The sequence below is a fragment of the Fundulus heteroclitus genome, chromosome 14 (genome assembly GCF_011125445.2).
Source record: "Fundulus heteroclitus isolate FHET01 chromosome 14, MU-UCD_Fhet_4.1, whole genome shotgun sequence".
Classification (NCBI taxonomy): domain Eukaryota; kingdom Metazoa; phylum Chordata; class Actinopteri; order Cyprinodontiformes; family Fundulidae; genus Fundulus; species Fundulus heteroclitus.
In genome coordinates, this window is record NC_046374.1 from 21631485 (window position 1) to 21648111 (window position 16627).

General features: G+C 40.5%; 1 protein-coding gene across 6 annotated transcripts in view; it reads right to left on the minus strand.

The window, feature by feature from the left end:
• Positions 1–959: 959 nt before the first annotated feature.
• Positions 960–16627, minus strand: part of ppargc1a (peroxisome proliferator-activated receptor gamma, coactivator 1 alpha) — a 56158-nt gene continuing 40490 nt past the window's right edge. For all 6 annotated transcript variants that reach the window (XM_012864938.3, XM_012864937.3, XM_012864940.3 and 3 more), the window contains 5 exons: positions 13804–13896; positions 12440–12560; positions 9452–9573; positions 8946–9097; positions 960–4007 (listed from right to left, as the gene is read on the minus strand). In XM_012864938.3, coding sequence (XP_012720392.2) covers positions 3904–4007; positions 8946–9097; positions 9452–9573; positions 12440–12560; positions 13804–13896 — 592 coding nt within the window. In that variant the 3' untranslated portion in view covers positions 960–3903. The remainder of the gene's footprint in view (positions 4008–8945; positions 9098–9451; positions 9574–12439; positions 12561–13803; positions 13897–16627) is intronic.

Below are 16627 nucleotides of genomic sequence, written 5' to 3' on the forward strand. Positions count from 1 at the left end.
TTCTTTGCGCCAGGAACCGGAGCTGACGAAAACAGAGGTTGGAAAGGAAGATGTGCAGCTAGACGGTATTCCTATGGCAGGAGGATTTCAGGATAAGTTATTGTCTCTTGAAACCGGTCGACAGAGTCCAAACCGGACACGCGCAGCCACTGCTTGCTCGCTGAGGACAAGGCCGAGATGAGGATGTGGAGTTCTTTTTAAGATGAACCCAGGATGCTGATTGGCTTTGAGGAGGAGCAGTTCAAAGCTGATTGGCTTGCGTCAGAGGCAGATGAGTCCCTGATTGATGGAGGTAGGCAATAGTGTTTCTTCAGTTTGAATTTTCGCTAAAGCTGCATTTTAACTTTGGATTCCACTCACATTGTGTAAAGAAAGCCAGACAAGCAGCACAGTAAAACCACAATCTATGACAGGAAAAAAATATTTTACAGGAGAAAGGTAAGAACAGGGGTAGTATGTGCATTAGCTGTTTTTTTTATCTGCAGGGTAGCTGGGCACGCTAGCTGTAAGGTGTTCTTTAGAGACTGGGAATAGAAAGTGACTCTGTGTCGATTCATTTTAGCCATCATCGCTCTGTAGCGCCTACCTGATGGTAAATGTCTGAATAACTTTTGCTCCGGGCATGTTGGGTTAACAGCTATCAGTTAGCTGCCTTTTTAATCTAAACTTAATAAAATAATCATTTGAAAACTTATTTTTTGTGTTATTTCGTTATATCTTTCACCTTTTAAATGTGAACAGCAGTATTACAGCGTTATAAATGACATGACCTCCTTGCTTTTTTTGTTTTATTTTCCTTATTGAACTTTACGGCAAGTGTTCTATATAGGAACATTTCAGTATGTAGAAAACTCATCCAGTTCAAAAACAAAACGGGTAAGGACTTGATCGACACGTTTCCAATAAAACCTAACGAACAAAGACATTACAAAATAAACGGAATAAAGCCAACATGAATAGACAGTTTTTCAAACACATTTTTCCCTTTATTGGCATAGTGAGGCTGATGAGAATTGCACATAAAAAATAAAAGTCACAAGAAAGTCATACAATAGGTAGAACCACAAAGGCATTGGTAAGGACTTGGCAGAAGGCAACGTGAATAGGACACAAACAGGTAGCGACAAACCCCTAACCCTTTCCCAAAATACACACACAAACGTACATGCATGCATACCTCCAGTCACCATTTTACACGCGCACACACACTCACACACAGACACACTCCCGCGCACACACACACTTACCAATGAACATTATCGTCCTTCCAAAAGAAAGATGATTACAAAACAAATGTTTAAGCAGTGGCAGCAAACTCAACGGCTCCTATTATTAAAAAGCCCACCAGAGTTGAAATTTGAACCGGGGGGGGGGGGTGTTATAATATATTGCTACTCTAAGCAATTTACAAAGCCTTTTTTTTTTTACTTTTATTCATTACAATGATTAAAACCACATCTATGAAATGGGACACGACACCATTACCCAAACGCTATACATACAGCAAAAAAGAAAAGGAAAAAAAAAAAAAGTTAAACATTATCATAAAAAGGTAAAGGGATTTTTTTATTATTTTTTTACATCCTTCAACCAATTTTGGCCTTCTTGCATCATGAAAATGAGCCGTTTCTTGTCTCCGCAGTCAAACTCCATGAAAGGGAGCCTGTGATCAACTAAGCTTTTATAGTTGGTTCTCTCATTACTTGGCTCGTGCTAAAAACAGGATATTAATTGAACCAGAAACCGCAAGGTTACCTTTCATGTCACGTTGACAGCGCTGTGATATCTGGACTTGGGAGAGGGGGGGGTTGGGTTGAGTAGCAGCATGTTAAAGAGAGTTTCTTTTGGCTTTTAAAACGACATTTAAAAAAAAAAAAAAATCTGCCAGTTCAGACAGCTGACGGGAACGTATTTAAAGACTTTTAGGCTTTAAACCAGCCGCTGTCCTGAAATAGCCATGCAACACACAACAATCAGCTTTGACTGGGCACGTTTTTACACACACACGGGGTGGAGTTAAAGAGTCGGTCACGTTTGCACAGATGTCACAAGGTAATGCGTGTGTCACAATCACAGAGACTCAGCTACGTCTTGAAGAGAAGGGGTGGAGGGGTGGAGGAGTCCTAACTACACCAGCGACTGGGTAATGGGTCAAAGTCCTAAAAATCGCACAACATCAGGAGCTAAAATACAACTCTGAAAAATAATTTATTGCTTTTTTTTATATAGCTTTTTTTTTCTTACATTTTTTTTAATCATAATTGCCACTATCATTTATCATCTTTTAATTAGTGTGAATAATATCAGTGGTATACATGTTTTACATCAAATACAAGATCTTTATAAAATTCAGGAAAAGGAAAGTTGTAAACTTTAGTTTGGCATTCACATAATCAAGCATGAGCGGAGTGGTGATGGCAAAATGGGACGTTTTTGCAACGGAATTCCTGCAAAAATAATTTTATTGCTTTATGATATCTGAAACCGATTGAGGACAAGCAGACAAAAAAAACAAAAAGTTGACGCCGTAGAAGAATGAGGGGGCCTGACTGCCGGACTTGATCAGCTTGATTGTTTCGGAAGGCATAGAAGGTAAAAACATCCCCACCAAAGCGTTATTTATTGTACACCCTGTCTAGTGATTGCAAGTTAAATAACACAAATCAATTCACATGAGACATAAATAGGAAAAAAAAAAAAAAAGAAATTAACGATGTACGCCATTTTAAAATGGAGCCCATAAATATACTTTGATTCAAATATTAAAATAAATACATAAATATATCTGTGCTGATTGACTGTTTTCTCTCTTATCGATGGTAATCACAGAGCCTTTAAAAAACAAACAAAAAAAAATAAATCAAATATATTACGTAAATATGATAAGTGATGATTTAAAATGGGGAACAATCATGAAAAAAAAACACCTTTCAATGCATTTTAAACCGGTTGTTTTAGGCAAAAAAACACTGATTGACAAACGTTATAAACACATAAAACTATACATGGTTCGCAGTTTTTTCTCCCCCCGAAACAAAAGAACTTAAAAAAGGAACATTTGATCAAATGCTCTCGCAAAATGAGCAATTGGACATGTCTTTTTAAATCTTTTTCTTTGTGTTTTTTTTTTTTTTTACAATCATGTCATGTCATCTAAACATCATGTAGGTGTACAATATGTTTTACAGTATTGTAATTACTACAGATCAACATTCTGAATTAAGAAATTTTCTCTTCTTTTTTAAAAAAAGGCTGCGTTTTACAGTGCATAGCTGTAACAAATAAAGAACTCTGATATGTACATAAAATAAAAATAGTCCTTTTTTATAGCATTTGTAAATACACAGCTACATTTCTCCTTTAAAATGTAGACGACAACGTTACTTTCTCAATTTCACCTTCAAGAGATCCATTTTCCCTCACACTCCAGTTTGTAATGTAACACCAGATCCACAACATCAGTTTTAAAAGAGTAAAAACGAAAGAAAAAAAGAAAAAAAATAAGAAAACAAATCTGGCTTAACAAACTGCATGTTTATGCTTCTTTAGAAAAGAAGAATTGTGGGTATTGTAGTGTTTGGAGATAAGGAAATCAAAAAGTGTTTTTTTTTCTTCTTCTTCTTTCAACTGGTTTTACAGCAGTAGAGTGCATCCAAGTGTGAGAGTTCACTGGCATTTCCCAGGATGAAATGTTTCTTCCCAGCTCTTCAGCAGCTATGTTCATGTAAACTTTTATTTTTCATATATTCATTTATATCGATATAGGTCTATAGACTTATTCTCAGGTGCTCTTAGACAGAGCATAAAACTTCTGGTGGTCTCGTCGTCGAACGGGGCGAGAAACAACGTTGAGGTATAAGAAGTTCCTCCTTGTTACACAGACATCGGGCGCCGCTGAGCTGGTTACCTTCGCAGGCTGCACTGGGCCTCTCGCAGCAAGCTGTCAAAATCCATGGAGTCATACTTGCTCTTCGTGGAAGTGGGATCAAAGTCGTCCGAATGGGAGTCTGGAGAGGAAGAAAGGTTGTGGTTAATGTTGAGCAGAACAGTGAAACTAAGAATTCGCCTCTCTGGCTCTAAGTCTTCGCCTGACAAAGTTCTTATAATGTAACGCTAGAATCTCGTTTGTCTCCCCCTTCCCGTCTTTGACATTAAAGGAACGGCAGCGGTGCCAACCTTCCACAAAATCATAAAGAGTTAAAATGAAAACTTTACTAAAGTGCAAGTTAATGAGCAACCTACTATATACTACGTCTGGCCTCAGGGTTCAGACCAGCGGCTGGAAAGAGGTGGAAAAAAAGATTGTCAATGAGTAACTCTTAGTTATAACTTCAGATACTAAAACTTGTTTCCAACACCCTCTAAAGTTTGCAAAATCAACATGTGTTTTTTTTTTTTTTTTTTTAGAAATTATTAGAAATTGCACACTGAGGATAACTTGTAATGGTTTACTTAAAGATTTCCTGTGAAGGGTATGCTTAACCCTAGTATGCCCAAAAAGGTGATTCCCAAAGATCTGTTAGCTGAAAACCTGAAAAACAGATGATTGAAGAAAATAAATATTGTTTAAACTATAAGACACTGTTTATCTGTTGTACGTAGTTTCTTAGCCCTGCAATTTCAGTGTTGCCCCTTCCTAATTACATGTCATACCCACGAACAAACCAGTTTCTACCCATGTGCTTAACCTTTCCACATTAGTTTATTTCTCTTGGTACTTTGGTATTCCAATTATTTATGGAGCCAAATAATCTTAAAAAAAGGTGTTCAAATCGTATGTATAAATAATCTTAGCTGTGTGTGTGATTTTCTGAAGGTTTTATATTAATCCTTTTTTCAACCGACTAGGAATTTGATCCCCATGTTTGCCAGCTAATTTATAAAATGTGGCAGATTTTTTTAACCCCCTCATCCAAATTAAATACCTATGAATGCCCTCCTGCTTTTTGTATATATTAACTGGATTATCGTATCCCAATTCTTAGAGGGGACCATGAGTATAGTATAATATAGGAAATTACTACAAAAATCTCTTGTCAGAGGGTGGACAAACTGAACCATTGCACGGGGTGAAAAGGCGAAACAACCGGCACATTTTTGCCATGTGATGGCTTCATGTTTTGATGATATTTTGAAGTATTCTGAAGAATTATGGGGATAAATAATCGTAAAGGTTTTCTGATCTCATTTATTAAGATTAGATTAGACTAGATAGCTTTTGTGTGCAGAGGGAATTTGTCTTGATCACAAACACCGGCTGCTGCATAAATCCACAAACATCACCTAACATTCACACTTAAATCCCCTTTCTTTTCACCTGTGCATTCTGCAATCACACTTTAGTATTTTTTGTTACTAGCTAAGAGTGGAACGGTTCAATCTGCATGCAGTAACTCTGAGGCACCGACCTGAGGGGAAAAGCTGATACTCTGAATGAAGGATGTGAGTGTGACCACCTGAGATTATTTATTCCTTGCTCTTAAACATATAATTCCAGTATAAGAGACACTGATCACACCAAAAGTCCAGATTAAATCATAAAAAAAACACACACAACTAACAGCAGCAGAGCATGTAACCGGATTGCCACCAAGGCAACTCTTCCCCCTATAAATACCTATTAACTTAATTTATTTTTATATTACTTACTACCAGACCTTGTAGCCCCAACTGTGGTTCTGATTTACATTTAGATCAGTCGATTTATAACATGCTACAGAATACGACCCCTGATCTCTTCAAAATAACTCTGAGCAACCTCCTATCGGTAGGCGAATAACTACTTTTTGTCCCCAGTGTGGGTCGGAATCGACACGTGGCAGACGACGCCTTACTGCTGCAGTCATATACAAAAACTGGTCTAAAAATGGGTAAAAAAAAAGATGAAATACTCAATTTTAAAAAGTTGAAACGGTCCAGGAACAAAACAAACACAAGAAAAGACAATAAAATGAGCGAGTAAATTAAGACAGGTCGGTTAATATGTGCTGAGGTAGCAAAATGCGTCTCTATTTACTGTTTTTTATCTGAAAACTCACTTGTCACAGTTAGTTAACGCGTAAGTATGTGGAACGAAAGCACATCTTTGGAGCTTTGAACAGAGGCAACAGTATTAAACAGCGTCCCTACCTCTGCCGGTCTCTCCTGTATGTCCTGTTTATCTTGATCGACCTGATAATATATAAAGAGTACCTAATCTGACCCAACAGACAGCTTCACAAATGGGGCCCCTACAGGGCCCAGCAGCACACTCGGCGGGCTTTGAGAAATGGGAACGACCGTGGCAGCTACGAGACGCCAGACTTGATCTAATGCGTCGGCCGAGGGCTGAATTGTGTCTCGCCGCACACCTTGAGGGATGAAAAATATCCAGGTGCTCTACTAAAAACTAATGGACACTGTCGCAAAGACAAAAAAAAAAAAAAAAAATGAATGAGAAGAAGTTTGGATACCACGGTATTAGAAAACGCTCCCCTCAATCTTTTTAACATGTGCCATCAATATGGGCAGACGAAAATAGACCAGTCTTGACAATGAGGCAGCTGAATGAAGGCCTTTCCAATTCAGTAGACTGATTAGTCAATTTCAGCATAATGCCTGTCGTCAAGGCTCTGGGATAAGCAGCTGTTTCTGTTTGTCATGTTCTCTTTAAAAAAAGCTTAATAGCTTGAAATGTTTGGGAATTGCACCATTTCATTTAGACAAACGCTCCGTTTTTCTTTAGTGAACCATTGACTCTCTTGAATCGGGGCAATATGGACCTCTGTCCTCGTGTGTTGCTGCTAAAATGTCAATACCCATCTTAGATTTCATCGCCAAATAGAAAAAGATGGTCTTTTGTGGCCGTGTAAACACCAAAAGTAGCAGGTAATGTTTCACACAAGGTTGAAACCAGATCTGTAAGTACGCTGTATGAAAAGACACATAACCATGTGCTCTCTGTCTCACACCAAAACAGACTAAACACTTCCTGTTTGCCTGTAACAATCGCTAAAATGATCTACTACTCTCTTTGAAGTTAAAAGTTTGCATACACTATGATTACCATGTCTTTAAAGTAAATAGGAAAGCCCATATGAAGTAAAACACTGCTTTCTAGCCTCTGATAGATTCATTTAAAACACATTAATCAAATCAGAATCAGAATCAGAATGAAGTTTAATCGCCAAGTAGGTTTGCACTTACAAGGAATTTGACTTGTTGATGGTGCAGACAAAAAATAATAATACAATGATAATACAATATCATTGTATAACCATTGTATTATTACAATGTATTATCATTGTAATAATACAATAATAATACAAAATAATAAATGACGGCACATCTGTGGATGGGTTTTAGGGCAACACCTCAAGCGTAATGCTTCCTTGTGTGACATTGTGAGGAAACTCTAAAGGAATCAGCTAAGACATAAGAAAGAGGTCTATGGACCTCCATGTGTTTGGTTCATCTTTGGGTACAATTTCCAGAGGCCAAACGACGTCAAATTACTCAGTTCACTCAATTTTACAGTATGAACAGCATGGCAACGTGTCAGTCATCATAGCCCAGTGATGAACCTTTTATAGTGTGAAATGTACGTATAAATTCCTGAAAAAAAAAGAAAGAGAACACGTAAAAGACGTTGGTCGAAGTCATAAATCCTGAACCCGCATGCTCTGAAAGGCTACTCAGAGAGGAAGAAGCCGTCAGTCCAAAAGCAAATGCTCTCTGTCGCCCCGACCATATTTGGAGCCATGCCCTGTGCTCTGATAAATCTAAAATGTAATCATTCGGCTGTGTTGACAACCATTACATTGAAAGGACAAAGCTGGAGGCTTTAAAGACCGATAGCACCCTCCCAGCCGTGAGGTACGGGACGGCCGCATCACGTTGTAGCGCCGTTAGCTGCGAGGGCTGGTGCACTTCACAAAACAGATGGTCTCACAATAAAAAAAAAACTTTATGTGGAAATATTATGTGGAAATATAGAAGCAGAGTCTCAGTACATTGGCCAAAGAGTGAAAGCCAGCCTTTGATTTAATGTGAGACCAAAAGGATATGCGTCCCTCCATACAGTGCAAGTAAATATGTGGTTTCAACAGCATCAGGCCCCCTTCAGTCACTACAGAACCATCAGAGAAACAACTTGACTGTTTTCATGTGTAAAAAGTAGGGCAACATGTGAGAGCGGTGGGGGGAAAGAAAAGCCTTGATTTCACTGATTGCTTGCATTATTTATTAAATGCGTCATCAAATGGATCAGCCAACCTTGCGCTATATCCATTCCGGTTACATCCATGTTAGAGTGTTTGTGTATGTTTACCCCAGGGACTTAGACGAATATTGCTGTGCTCTGGTCCGCCACGGGTCCCACGCAGCCAGTAAAGGCGGCGGGGTGCGCGTAGGCAGCAGTAGCTCGCTGCTCGAGTGGTCGCTTAAAACGAACCACCCCTGCGTGCCGTACCAAGGCTCTCACAATCCAGCGGTTGGAAAAACAGATGGACTTGAAAACTGCTGAGACCTCCTCTAACGTCCATCCTTCTTACCTCAGCTCTTTCCTGCTCTTTTACTTTGATACTTTCCGCCTAATTTGCCTCCTAGAAACCCTTAACGGGAGTCCCGCGTTCGCGCATCTATCGGCGCATGAAGCCGCCGACGCTTTTAAGGTGCCGCTCCGTAACGTCTAAAAAGCAAGGAGCATGCATCCCGTGCCTGATTGAGTGATGGAGGATGACTAATTTTCTTTGATACACCCCAGCCACAAGCAGGGAGTACCCCAGGCAGACCTTTGCCCTCGCTTCGCAATCTTATGCCTAGAAACTCCTTGTGGAGAGATTCAAAGCTTCACGAGGCGTTGAATGCCAAGATCTGGAAGCGTCAACTAAATCGTATTTACGTTGTTTCTTTGTTTCACTGACAAACATTCTGCACACATAGCTGGCCGAAATAGCTCCACTCACCCAAGTCTGTGTATTGGGATTTGCAGAGCTGCTTTTGTCCGTCGAAACACAACTCGAACTGAGGCTCGTTCGACCTGCGCAGGGCGTGTCCGTTCTCAAGGGCGGCAAAGGCGTCACAGGTGTAGCGGTACATGATGAAGCCAAAATTGTCCCTGGTCAAAAAAAAAGAGAGAAAAAAAAAGGAGAAAGGCGACGTCAGATGTTGCCGTAGGGTAGGAAAGACTCAACAGACGGCCTTGTTTTAGATGACGATCATGCAATTTATATGCAAAAGAGAATCAATAAAGGTGTTTCTTCGGTACAAAGATGAGTCAGGAGAAACTCCGGTATTGCAGAGCTCTGTCTTTGTCCCTTGCAATTAAGTTTAGCAATGCAAGGCAGCGATTAAGTTTTTTTTTTTTTCAGGACCTCTAAAATTATTGCCACCCATTCAGCCAAACCTAATGCCAGACCACTGTTAAGATGCAAACCCATATTACGGAGAAAAAAAAATCCCGGAGCCTTACCCATCATCCCTCAGGTTCACTGCACATTCTTCAATTTCCCCAAAGACTTCAAAGCGGCGCTTCAGCTCCGATCGGCTGCAGTCGGACCTCAGTCGCCCCACGTACACCACCCGTCTCTCCTCCTGCTCGTTAAAACAGAAAGACAGAGCCGCCGCAAAGAGATTAAAAGATGGTGGTGGTGGTGCTGGAGGGATGCTGGAGGGAGGGGAACTGTTTTTTTTTTCCCATTTCCCCTTCTCTTTCTTCACCGGCCTTAAATGAATTGGTCTTGATCACTCCTGTGGATACTGCCGCTGACTCTGGGCCCCTGTTTTCATTCCCCCCTCTCCGTCTGTCTGTTTGCTTCCTTATCTGATGGGAGTAGCAATTCGGAGGCGCCTTCAATCTACCTTGACACCACAATTCCTCTTTTCTCTCCGCAACTCATCAACCCGAGGCAGAATGATTTTTATCAAATGATGCCACGTCTTAAGTTTTGGGCTTGGTTCCTCTTTTAGTGAGTCTAAAAATAAAGGCCACAGGGTGACTGAGTCATGCGTCAGAAAAGCCAGCTATAGTGGCAACACAGGAATTCTGTTTTTTTTCAAACGGGAAGACTTTTATTATTATAAAAATATTGGCAGGTGAAGAACTGAATCTTCCTTTTTGTGGGCCAATACATATCTGTGTTCCTCTAAAAAGGGACAATTCATGCAAAATCCGTTTTTTTTAGCCCTTAAATACATTTTGTTGTGTACTTGGAGTCTGTAGGAGTGCAGAAAAGTTGAATGTAGTGTTTGCATGAGCTGCATAGCTGTCTTTATGTTCTTTTTTGGGTCATATTTTCCATATTTTCTGTTTTTTATTGCAAATTTTGAACAATTGCGTAACAGTTTTTGCTCCAGAGCTGCTAAAAAAGGCCATGGACTTAAGGGGCTTACCAGTCTCGGGAATCAGACTGTTTTTATTTTTATTTTATTTTTTTGTAGTTCAAGCTGAAGGATGTCAAAGTTATAGGTGGATAAGCCAAAAATGTTTGGTTGTTCTTTACACCGTACTACAAAAATGGCCAACCCGGAAGTGCCTCCTTGAGATTTAAAGAGACAGCACCAAAACGAGCTGCTCTCAGAACAGTGGTAAAAAGGGGGAACGTGGGGGTAAATTAACAAAGTATTCAGACCAAAGTATTGCAGTTAAACTTTATATAGACCACAACTGAATGATTTCATTGTAAAAAGGAAGGATTTAAAAGCATGATGTGTACTCTTCTGACCTTCTCATTAGGATTTTTGGCCAAGTGCAAACAAGGAGTAGTTGTGAATCCATTATAAAAAGAACAAAATTATTACCATTTAAACATCAAAGAATATGACTCTACCATTTATGTATTTTTTTTTTCTAAACTGAACTCAAAAATGCATCAAAGTACTTGCTGTTGGGTTAGAGCTAACAAGAATTGAGCAGGTCAGGTAGTAACTTTACTACGGAAAACATTTTTAAAACAGGAATGTTACTTCATGGGAGTGTTATGGCCGTCACTGATTGTTATACGAGCTCGGAGGTTCTACACTCTTTTTCCAAACTCTGAGACATCGATCTCCATGACACGAGTCCAACATTTAGCACTGAATTACAGAAATAAATGAACTTTTTGATGATATTCTAATGCATGATATGTGGCAGCGGACTGCAAGCAAGGGAGGATTTTAACTCTTGAGGCATTTACTGAAAAGAAAAACCATGATCGATCAGAGCCCATAAATGGAAAAATGGCGACAGACTGGTGCGATCGGGGATTTCCCTGAGCTTCAGAGCTCGCGGACGGACGGGATCATACCAGAATAATTTGGGAACAAAGTACAACAGGCAGCAGTTTTTTTTTTCTTTGATTAGTTTTAATTGTATACTCTAATCGGTTTGTTCCTCAGGCTACAGTCCATCAGTGGTATTATTTATTTATTCCACTGAGGCCTGTTAAAATTTTAAACACACAAACATATATGTAAATCATCACATTAAAGCCAGAGTTGACCTTTGCGTCCGTGTCTTTCAGCTGAGAAAGACACAATTTAACAACAGCTTACTGTTCCGTTTTCTCCGCTCTGTTTTATGCTTAGATTGAGACAAAAGAAAATGAGTATTTGCTGAATTAGGGGGGTTTGTTGCTGACAGCTGATAAATAGGTGGTCTTTCTGTGCCGGCGCCCCGAGGGCTGCTTGTGTTGTATTTACAATATGTATATGAATATATGTATAGATGTGTATACGTGTGTATGTTTCTAAGAGGCGAAAGCGGAATGATTTGGACCGACTCTGAAAGTCTCTGACAGCTTGAGCTTGACGGCTTCGTGACTATTTGTCTCTCCGGCTCCGGAAAAAAAACAACAACAACACAAAACGCGGAGCACGCTGAGCCCGAGCTCACGTTACTGTATCATTTTAATGTGTGCTTTATCAATGGGTGGTAGCTGTGTCAGCCAACAGGAAAGCTGAATAATTCCCCACTGAGACAAGGAGAGAGGGGTAGATAAGGGAGAAACGTGACGCTCGCTGAATCGTGATGAATCGTGAAATAGATATACAGACAAAGGCGAAAGATCTTAAGTAATCAGTGGTTCTATATTTTTCTTGTTTTTTTTTTTTAACAATTTCTCCTCTTTTTCTTGCTGCTATTTTCACATTGTACCCTGCGGTGTGATAAATAGGAGTGGACAGTGTTTCCAGACGACAGAGATGTTAAAAACACGCAAGCCAGAGATAAAGAGGAAGGGCCTGTCGCCTGAATCATTCAGAAACTCTTTTCTGGGGAGAGATGCTCTGGCACATAGCGCAGAGCTGGAGGCTGCCTCATCCTCAGTAATATGTGTCTGTGGGAGGTTTCTGTGGGCTGTGCCACAGTACTGATTACATGTGCTCTTTTATCAGTGTTGTTGCAGGAAGATGAAGTCAAGTCAAGCTTAAAAAAAAAAAAAAACAGGATCTGTGACTTTAAATGTGTCAGCTGACTCACTATTGCTTTTTGCCTTTGCTTCTCCCTCTGCTCGGCCCTTTCAAACTCCCGCTTCTCGTAGTCCAGGCGGTACTCCTCCCTCTTAAGCCTCTCGTGCTGGTACTCCTCGTAGCTGTCGTACCTGCGGCGGGAGAGAAAACGATATGCGTGACATCGATCACTGTCCTCCCCCTCGTCCCCTTCCTCCGCATTAACGGCGACGCTCCCGTCCGCGCTTATGAGCAACAATCGCCCGGCGTATGCCAAGGACACATCTGCACGACGTCGGAGAAGTTTTTCCCAAGGTGATGGAGATGGACGTGTTATTAAGATGTCTTTTTTTTTTTTACCGCCGACGAGAAGCCGGAGCCTCCACAGGATGGGCCCGCAGGAGCGCCGGGCGAGCGGCGCAGTGGGGGACCTGGGCAGCTGCAGCTGTCAGCACAACTTCACATGTCATTACTTTCTGCTTAGTTAGGGCTTCATCAGGAGGGAACGCGCTGCGTTCTCCCAAACAACCCCAGACTAGTACAAGATGGGTCCACTGAGTTTCCCCACTGATAAGCGGCTCTCGGACTTGTCGGGTGTCATTAGGGACGTGGGTGCCAAATCAGCGCAGAGCGCTGAGACGGGGGTCAGTCTTTGCCAGCACTGCTCTGGATAGGAAATCATAACCCTCTGCAGTAGTTCTCGGAAAACTAGAAATGCACTTAGTGTCAGCAAAAACCTGGGAGGATCTACTAATGAGTGGGCACCAATCTGATTTGGAAATATTATGCCACGGTGCATTTGTGTTCAAACCCCCATGAGTCAACGCTTTGTCGGAGGATTGTGGGCTGCAGTTACAGCTTTTGGTCTTTTAGCGTATTTCTCCACCAGCTTTGCATTTCTAAGGCCATTCTTCTTTGCAAAATAGCGTATGTCCATTGAGATAAGATGGAGAGCATTTGTGAAGATAAATGTTCAAGTCCCACCAACAATTTTTAGTTAGATTTAAACCTGGACTTTGACTAGGCCGTTAAAGACTTAAAAGCTCTAATAGGCTTTAAAGTACACTGAGCTCCAGGCATCCTCCCATCATCTTTGACCAGCTTCCCTCTCCCTGCTGAAGAAAAGCATCCCTACAGTATGATGCTTCAATTATCTTGCTTTATTGCAGCGTGTGCACTCTAAATGTACAGAAAAAAAAAATACACGAGTTGCTGGCAGGGAACTAATTATACGCTGTTCTGTTTGAATTTTTCTCATACCATCATAAAACCCAGCAATCTTTCCAGGACAATTGCACACATTTAACATTTGTTCCTACCCGAAGCATGCAACTAAGCTAAGGTTAAAAATGTATATTGAACAAGAGGCCTAAATAATTCATGTTAAACAATTACCTGGGCCTGCGGCTGAGCAGAGATCGAGGCTGAGGGTGGGGGCTCTTATGGATTCTGGAGCGGGCAGCATTCAGATCGGAGCTATGATGAGACCTGAAGGGAAAACCAAGGAAAAACCAGTAAGCGCTGCATTTCTTTCACTAAAATACATTACTCTCTATGAAAATAAAATCTGCTGACGTCTTTAAAGCTTTGACACCTGGGTTGAGTCAATTATGCCAACCTCTGAATCATACATTTGCTTTTAGCTCCGTTTTAAAGCACCGCCTAGTCTTGACGTAACTCAGGACGAGCGTGAATGTCCGTCATTTATTGCTGATTTTGTTGCTTTCACACAGCCGAGCTGGCTCAGACATGTGCCAGCTATCTATGTTGTATGAAGACGTGGTCAATAGTTTAGACCCTGGTGGCCTGACTGTGGAGTTTGTTCGCCTCCACTCCTTGAGCTCCTGGTGCTCAATTATTGAAGTGTTCCTGAAGGAGGAACACCTAAATAATAGAAAGGGAGAAGTTTGGGAAGCAAAGGTAGGCTTCAGAGAGAAGGTTAGTTGAAACGCGCTACAGCACCCTCTATTTTCACCGGCTCCTCTGCTTTCAAGCTGCTTTCAAGTAAATTCATGTTTTATTGTCATTGTGCGACCTGGCACAAAAAAAAAAAAAAAAGAAGATCCAATTTAATTTGAGTGTACATTTATTCTGTGTGGGGGGGTATAAACACAAATTAAGAAAGAACCCAATTACTGGCCCCCTGTATACTTACTATTAAATGAACATAACAAAAGCTCTTTTATAATTCATATTGAGATGATCAGTGTCGAGAAACACATTTTCAGTTTGTATACTAACTGAAAATGTGTTTCTCAACGCATCACGATTTAATGTTTCCCAAAGCTCGCAGAGGCTCATAAAATCCATTTGATTATGGTTTCAAATGTCATATCTTTATATATGTTCTTATCACCCCAAATTCTGTTTTATCCATTTTTATTCTGTTTTTTAGCTAAACACATTCCTTTACCTGAAAGCGTTCTATACTCATGTGGTTAATGAATACAGCTTCAATAGTTCAACAGAAAAATAACCCAAATGTATTACAATTCAATTAAAGCTGTGTTTTTTTAAAGCCAGTTTGGAATACATGTTGTTATTAAATGCCAGAAAACAAATTTTACATTCATTCATATTACAATGCAGCATGATGTTCAATTTTATGTTCTCCCCAGAATTATAGGACAGTCTTCTCTGCTCTGACACCCTTTTAACATGTTTTTAAAAAGACGCAATAATGTTTTACCAAACCTCCAACTCTAACATACATCATTTTCATTTCTATTCTAATGGGCGGTCTGATCGGCACATACAGCCAAAACTTCTTCAGAAAGGGGGCATCTCCCTTTTGCTGAAGATCTTTCCTAAATAATTATTTTGTGGAAAGTTTCAGTGTAAAGCTGCCTCCGGTCTGTTTAGACGAGCCATGTTGATAATTCAGCCGATAACATGTTTTCTCTGTGGTTCCAAAACGTACAGAAAACAGTTTTTCCTCCTGCTCCATAAACTAAGTGCTTTGCATTTAATGGCATTAATTATGATTCCTAGTAGCATAGCAGTGTGCTGGACTGTGCTTAAATCTCCTCTACGCGGCTCTCGGTGCAAAGAGTAGAGATGGGCCCCGTCCGAGTGGGTCACGCCAAACAGTGAAAATGAGACAGGAAGAAACAGTGACGTATGCAGCATCCCTTCTACAGCTATTTTAGTGTTAACCTTAAAGCAAGGGTGCAATGAATGTGGGAAACCCCCGGAATTGTGTGGTCTAGCACAGAAATTGCCAAATACTGTGATATTCCAGGTTTTAGAGTGGCTTTCATTTCCTTTTCCTCTCTGTTTTGCACATTAGATAAGGCGCAATTTACATGGTTTCACAGCAGTATGAACACACGTCATTTAAGTAAGATGTCAATTGACCTTCTAAGGTGAGTAACTGGCATCAAGAAAGCAGCTGCCCATTTAAATCAGCCCATATCAGATTTAGACGGGCAGCTGAAATAATGAAAAAGTTTGAGCCCTGAGATCCAGTCATCGTCCGGCATTGTCCCAAGAGTTGGAGCGCCCAATGCTGGACGATGACTGGTTCTTAAAGCTCTGAGAAATGCAGCTTTTTGCCAATCTGAAGAAAAATAAATAAACAAATCGAATGACTTTTTAGCTTTGATCATCAATAAAGCTGGACTACACGGTAAAGCAATAAACACTGATGCAAGAGCACTGTTTTCCCCCTGCTGTTATCTGCCTTTTTTTTTTTTTTTTTTTTTTAAATAAACTCCAACCCTTTCTGTGTCAGATTTTGATCAAATGCCTCAAGGCTATTACAGTATAATTTACAAGCAAGTTGGTGTAGAATGAAGAGCAAGGGCCCGAGCGAGATAAAGTGATTCTAATGGCTCTGCGGAGTAAACTGACCTTTCGGTAATCATGCAAACAAAGTGAGTCACTGCAGCACAGTACGACACTGTGAGCCACTCAGTGAAGCACTGCTGACAAACTCAATTTATTTATTATTCATATAATTCTCAGTCACAAGTTCTGTTTTTCTACCAACCCGCCCCCCTTAAAAAAAAAAAAACTAAAAAAATCCCTCGGTGCGGATCAAAGAGAAACATGGGTAACGTAGTTCTCACAGAGGGTTATGATGATAGGGCTCTCTTCTGAGACAGAGATTTGAGACTAGATTCCCCCAGACTGGATTTGGCTTTTATTTCCGGGGATGTAAAAGAGGAAGGTTTTGCCATGCAGTAAAAACAACAGCTGCCTCTTAAAACAATAGACC